Below are 7,161 nucleotides of genomic sequence, written 5' to 3'. Positions count from 1 at the left end.
AAAACTAAATATCTTCACTTTTTTGTGCTTTCGTCAGTTTTAAAAAAAACGGGGCATTAATGAAAACTTAAAACAAAAGCCTTATAGATGCATACAAATCTATGTAAACATTATGGTAGGCAAAATAGTAATTTCAAGGTTAACCAACGCATACTGAAACTGCTACATTTGGTCTGTGGGTTACAATGACCCCTGGTCATGCAAGGGTAAGTACAACTATGAGTACCTGACATGTTTCTATTTTATGAAAGACATTACTGAAATTTTTAGTCAACTGAAAATAACACAGAAATAAAAACAAAGTTCGCAATGCTATTTTCAGCATGACAGCTGGATCAACTTTAATTGATAATAAGACCTCATAAGTGCCTTCATAAGGTCCTTGTTCCTCAGGCTGTAGATCAGAGGATTCAGCAAGGGGTTAATGATGGCAGATATGACTGTAAACAGTTTGTTTAAATCAACCAAATCGCTGGAAGAGGGAACCAAGTAAATAAATATTAATGAGCCATAAAAGATGAAGACCACGGTGATGTGTGATGTGCAGGTGGAGAATGCTTTCCTCTTTCCAGTCTTGCTATGGATTCTGAGGATGGTAATGAAAATATAGCCATAAGGAAGAAAAATCATAATGACAATTCCTACTCCAAAACTAGCCCCTGTTAAGAATGCGACCACCATGTTTATGAAGGTGTCAGTACATGTAATTTTGATCAAGCGTGGAAGGTCACAAAAGAAGTTGTGGATGGAAGCTGTTCTGCAGAAGGACAACCTGAGCAAAAGTAAAGTATGAACTAAAGAGACAGAACATGCTGCACCCCAGACCAGAGAGGCCATATGAGCACAGACCCTCCAAGACATAATTAGTTTGTAATGTAGGGGGTGGCAGATGGCAATGTAGCGGTCGTAGGACATAGCCGAGAGCAAGAAAAGTTCTGACCAAGCAAAGAAGAGGTAGAAAAAGACTTGGGCTACGCAGGCAGGAATTGATATTGATCGACCCTTTGTGACCAAGTCAAAAAGCATCCTTGGTGCCGTCACTGATGAATAGCACATGTCCAGAAATGCCAAGTTGGCAAGAAAAAAGTACATTGGGTTGTGCAGATGGTAGTCAGTGAGGACCAAGAAAAAAATAAGAAGATTTGTGATAAGAGTCATCAGATAGATCAGAAGGAAGAGCACAAAAAGTACATTCATGGTCAGTAGATGGTCTGATAGACCCAAAAGAGTAAAATAGGAAATCTCTGTCAGATTCCTCATATTATTCCATTTGTTTTTCTCTGTTTGAGCTTATAACTATAGAACAATAAAAAAATAATGGATCTGAGGATTTAATACTTGGAAGCATGTACGTTGTGCCTACACACTACACTCAGTTCTACGATGTAGACATTTGTATCAGCCAACAAATTTTTCTTTTATAGATTGTTGGCATTCCCGCAGGACAGTCTGATATGTTGTAAAAATACAAAGCTTTAAGTCTTGTTTAATGTCTCTTAAGATTTAATTTAAAACACCTTTGTCACTTCAGAGTCCTTTTTTTTTAAAAAATAAATAAGATTATAGTTATTAAAATATCTTCAACGTCTTCAATATCTTAACAAAACACTTTCAAATTAAAACAATCACTGCTTGCTTTTAGCTCCCTTTATTTTGTCAAAAAGTTGACTGTTGGTCTGTGGGCAGCCTGTTGAGGAATGGTAGGTTCCTGAAAGACCTCAGACACCAAGAGGATATGGAAATTCAATATTTGGATAGGAAACTTTTGGAGGCTTGAGGTCTGCTATGAGGAACCCGGCTATAATGAGTGAAGCACCCGCATAAACCTTGAGTGGCCTTCTGTCCATCAGACCACCTTGGCTTAGATTTTTTTTTTTACGATGCAGGTTTAATTCATAGGATTTACCAGTTTCATACAGGGGCATCTGTAGATGTCCTAGTAGGACTAAACGCATGTGGAAAGGTTCATCGCTCCCCACATTGCTTTTATCTATCGTGATCACTTTTTATTCCATGTATGGTTTTTTTAAATAAACCTATTTTTTTGACCTGCACTATTGGAGCCCCCCCTCCTTCTTTTTTCTACATACCGTGTTCGGATGTGAGTTGCAGTGGCGTTCCAATTGGGCTACCTGCCCTTCCAGTTCGGTTGATACCCACGAGGTCCTTTGGAGATACCACCTGAGATCCCGGGTCCCTTCAATCGTTTGGGAGATTCATCGATCTGGATACCTATGCCCTAATGATTCGGTGTCACTGACATCCTGGTCCACCAGTCTCGGTAGGAGTATTTATTCTTATCCATCTAGAGAAGATTCACCATCTTGGATGCTTCACATATCAGTCTTTTATATCCATTTATCTGAGGATTATTACCTTATGGTTGTGGATTTTTATTGAGTTTTCCTTTTTAGGATCTGATTTGTGTTATTGGACTTATTTTAACTTATTTCACCACGTTGGACTCTATTATTCATTTTTTATTGAATGTCTATTAGATTGTTCATCATTTGTGTGTGCACTTTCACTGTACAATTTGTTTAGCGCTACATTTTATCCACCTTCTCATTTGAATATTTGTCACATTCCTGTGTAGCAGCTTTTTCACCTTTTTCTTTTGGATATTTGATAATAGTTTGTGCAGGATTTTCCCACATTCCTATATGGACTGTGGATGGTCTGATAGACCCGCGAGAGTAAGAGAGGAAATCTCCATCACATTTCTCATTATATTCTTTTTTTTCTTTTCTCTCTGATTAAATTTATCACCATAAAGTAGATAAATGTTGGCATTCCCTCAGGACAGTCTGTTGTTTTGTAAAAACACAAAGCTGAAAGCCTCATCAAAGGTCTCTTAGGACTTAATTTATAACCCTTTGGGGAGCCCTTTTTTTGCAATTGAGTACAATCTTTAGCGTTTGAATTTAAAATCCATTCTAAGTTTTTTTTTTCATTTTTATTAGCTCTATTACTTATTGGTTAGTGGACAGATTGACCTAAAACACTACAAAAGGAACATTGCTTTTCTTTTATCTTCCATGATTTTGTAGTTATATTTTTATGAGGGTTGTCATTTTAAAACTTTGTTGGACTGCACAGTTGATCGTCAGTAAAGGAGCTTTAACCCTTAGCTTTGGGTGGGTAAAATTGTCCAGGGTCACCACAGTTTGGTAGCCAAACTGGCCAAAATACAGAAACACAAGATACAGGCAGCGTTCTTTCTAAAAATCATTAACGCTTCAGCCCTTTTTGGCAGCTAAAAATCGGGCAGTGGCACTATTATTTGACGACAATCCCTCCATGATGGAGTGTTATTTGCACATTAATGTTCCTATTGGGACGCTTGATACTAGTTCATGATCGGGCTATATCATGCTAAAAATGGTTATATGGTGTTAAGTAACAGCCTGATACCCTTTGTACCAATAAGGTTGCAATCCACCTTGTTGCTGTGCATAAATAAAGAGTGGTAGTGGCGCGTGTCGACATCATGACATCATGATCACATACCACTGCACATGTGGAAAACCTGCTGTGGCCATTTTTGTAACTCTCAGATGGACTGTGTATGTGAGGAGAATGTTGATGGCCCATTCATTGTAATGGCATACACTTTAACCGCTTGCCGACCACCTGCCACAGTTATATTCAGCTGCGCGAATCGCCATAGGTGCACGTCGGCCGGGCCGTCTTTAATACCGATTGGACCCTGGGCAAACATTTTCTTGGGCCCTCCTGGATCCACTTATTAACTATTTGCGGGCAGTTCGGGCTCAGGGGGGCAACTGCTTTGGGCCCCACAACAATAACTGGGCCAGGGGCAGCTGCCCCTTTTGCCCTGCATTAAAGACAGCCCTGTACGTCGGGTTCATGCACGGCCGGCCTCCCGCCATCGTTCCCTGCAGACACAGAACGGGGATAAACAAGGCAGATCTCCATTCTAGGATTACACTGAGATCCTGTATTTCTGCTATGCAGGAAGACGGATCTGTCTTTACTAAACTGGACTTACAATCTAGTTCATATTCACCACTTCCATACCGCTGAACGTCATATGATGTCCTGGGATTTCAGTGGAAATATCTAAATGATGCCTGTAGCTGCCGGTGATTCCCTGCACAGTAAAAACAATCATAGTGATTGCCGCTCTCTGGTGCTTCTATCAGCCGGAGAATGAATCACCCATCAATGGGCATTTACCATAGAGGATACCGTGGACCAGACAGTCCCTGGCAATCTCTATGACCTTCGGAGGCCAGGCACAAAGTTATGACGTCCGGTCTCGGCAGATATAAACATTGCCATTTTTTTGGGCTGAGAAGCGGAGATCATTTTTTTTTTAGGCTTTCCAGCCTAGAGGCGAGATGTGGGGACTTATAATCCCCATATCTCACTGTAAAGAGGACCTGTCATGCCCAATTTCTATTGTAATAGGAATAACAGTGATAAAAAAAAAATTTTACTGGAAAGAGTAAAAATAAATACATTTTAATAAAATAAACAATAAAAAAATTTAAAAAATGAAAGCGCCCCTATACCCTTGAACGCATACGTAGGTCGACATTCAAATCACACGTGTGAGGTATCGCCACATAGTTAGCATGAGAACAATAATTCTAGCACTAGACCTCCTCTGTAACTCTAAACTGGTAACCTGTAAAAAAAAAAAATGAAAGTGTCACCTATGGAGATTTTTAAGTACAGAAGTTTGGCGCAATTCCACAAGTGTGCGCCATTTTAAAGCGTGACATATTAGGGGATTCCGAAGAATTTTTCTAGCAAAAAAATAATGATTTTTACATGTAGGAGAGGAATGTCAGAATTGGCCCAGTATGGAAACGGTTAAAGAAGGGGGTGAATGCAGTGTTGCCAACCTACCAGATTGAAATTTAAGGACACAACACCCAAAATTTACTGGCACAGCCAAGTTTTTACTGACATTTCCAAAAAGTTACAAAATTACAGTTTTAAGTGCGATTTCAGTATTTAGGCTACAAACCAGTACAATATGCAATTAGCAATGTGATTTAAGGTAGATATTAGGCAAAAAACATATTTCTTATTTTATTTTCAATATAGTAATTTGCTCAGGGACGGGACTCAGGAGGGCAAGAAATTAGAAAGGGGTGGCACACACACATGAAATTGACTCTCACAGTGACACTGACAGCAGAACAGGTGATGATGACAACTCACCGACACGACACGTCCCCTCCCGAGTCACAGTGACAGTCTCCCTCCATGCCAGGTGGTCCCATCAGTCCACTCCAGTCCAAACAGCACTGACAGTCCCAATCCCGGCTTGCCTTGCTCCCGTCCTGCAGACCCGCACAGGAGGCTCCGGCCAATTCGCTCGTTTCCGTTGAACCATGACATCACACAACACCCTCAGGTACCGCCTTCGCCAGACCAGCCCCCTGCTGGCAGCGCCTAAACACACTGTAGCAGGCACTCAGATGGCCTGGGCCAGCTCTGGACCAGGACTTCACATGCGCATTTCCGAGCATCACAGCCATAGTTTTTACTGGCAACCTTTTCCTATCACTGGCTAGGGATGAGCTTCGAGTTCGAGTCGAACTCATGTTCTACTCGAACATTGGCTGTTCGCAAGTTCGCCGAACAGCGAACAATTTGGGGTGTTCGCGGCAAATTCGAATGCCGCAGAACACCCTTTAAAAGTCTATGGGAGAAATCAAAAGTGCTAATTTTAAAGGCTTATATGCAAGTTATTGTCATAAAAAGTGTTTGGGGACCTGGGTCCTGCCCCAGGGGACATGGATCAATGCAAAAAAAAGTTTTAAAAACGGACGTTTTTTCAGGAGCAGTGATTTTATTAATGCTTAAAGTCAAACAATAAAAGTGTAATATCCCTTTAAATTTCGTACCTGGGGGGTGTCTATAGTATGCCTGTAAAGGGGCGCATGTTTCCCGTGTTTAGAACAGTCTGACAGCAAAATGACATTTTGAAGGAAAAAACTCATTTAAAACTACCGCGGCTATTGCATTGCCGACAATACACATAGAAGTTCATTGATAAAAACGGCATGGGAATTCCCCACAGGGCAACCCCGAACCAAAATTAAAAAAAAAAAATGATGTGGGGGTCCCCCTAAATTCCATACAAGGCCCTTCGGGTCTGGTATGGATATTAAGGGGAACCCCAGCCAAAATTTAAAAAAAAAATTGACGTGGGGTTCCCCCTAAATTCCATACCAGACCCTTCAGGTCTGGTATGGATTTTAAGGGGAACCCCGCGCCAAAAAAAAAAAAAAAAAGGGCGTGGGGTCCCCCTAAAAATCCATACCAGACCCTTATCCGAGCACGCAACCTGGCAGGCCGCAGGAAAAGAGGGGGGGACGAGAGTGCGGCCCCCCCCCCCTCCTGAACCGTACCAGGCCACATGCCCTCAACATTGGGAGGGTGCTTTGGGGTAGCCCCCCAAAGCACCTTGTCCCCATGTTGATGAAGACAAGGGCCTCATCCCCACAACCGTGGCCGGTGGTTGTGGGGGTCTGCGGGCGGGGGGCTTATCGGAATCTGGAAGCCCCCTTTACCAAGGGGACCCCCAGATCCCGGCCCCCCCCCTGTGTGAAATGGTAAGGGGTTACTTACCCCTACCATTTCACTAAAAAACTGTCAAAAATGTTAAAAATGACAAGAGACAGTTTTTGACAATTCCTTTATTTAAATGCTTCTTCTTTCTTCCTTCATCTTCTTCTTCTTCTGGTTCTTCTGGCTCTTCTGGTTCTTCCTCCGGCGTTCTCGTCCAGCATCTCCTCCGCGGCGTCTTCTATCTTCTTCTCCTCGGGCCGCTCCGCACCCATGGCATGAGGGGGGAGGCTCCCGCTCTTCTCTTCATCTTCTTCTTCATCTTCATCTTCTTCTTCATCTTCTTCTTCTTCTTCTTCTTCTTCTTCTCTTCTTCATCTCTTCTTCCTTCTTCATTTCTTCTGCGGGCCGCTCCGCATCCATGCATGGAGGGAGGCTCCCGCTGTGTGACGGCGTCTCTTCGTCTGACGGTTCTTAAATAACGGGGGGCGGGGCCATCCGGTGACCCCGCCCCCCTCTGACGCACGGTGAATTGACGGGACTTCCCTGTGACGTCACGGGGAATGCCACAGGGAAGTCCCGTCATGTCCCGTGCGTCAGAGGGGGGCGGGG

At 42.7% G+C, this 7,161-nt stretch overlaps 1 protein-coding gene across 1 annotated transcript; it reads right to left on the bottom strand.

Annotated features, from left to right (window-relative positions):
* Nucleotides 1-318: 318 nt before the first annotated feature.
* Nucleotides 319-1,272, bottom strand: LOC141102334 (olfactory receptor 1G1-like). The gene has a single exon (XM_073591290.1). The coding sequence runs from the start codon at nucleotides 1,258-1,260 to the stop codon at nucleotides 319-321; it is 942 nt and encodes a 313-aa protein (XP_073447391.1). The 5' UTR covers nucleotides 1,261-1,272.
* Between the last annotated feature and the right edge of the window lie 5,889 nt (nucleotides 1,273-7,161).

The sequence above is a fragment of the Aquarana catesbeiana genome, linkage group LG07 (assembly GCF_042186555.1).
Source record: "Aquarana catesbeiana isolate 2022-GZ linkage group LG07, ASM4218655v1, whole genome shotgun sequence".
Classification (NCBI taxonomy): domain Eukaryota; kingdom Metazoa; phylum Chordata; class Amphibia; order Anura; family Ranidae; genus Aquarana; species Aquarana catesbeiana.
This window is presented reverse-complemented; position numbering and strand designations above follow the sequence as displayed.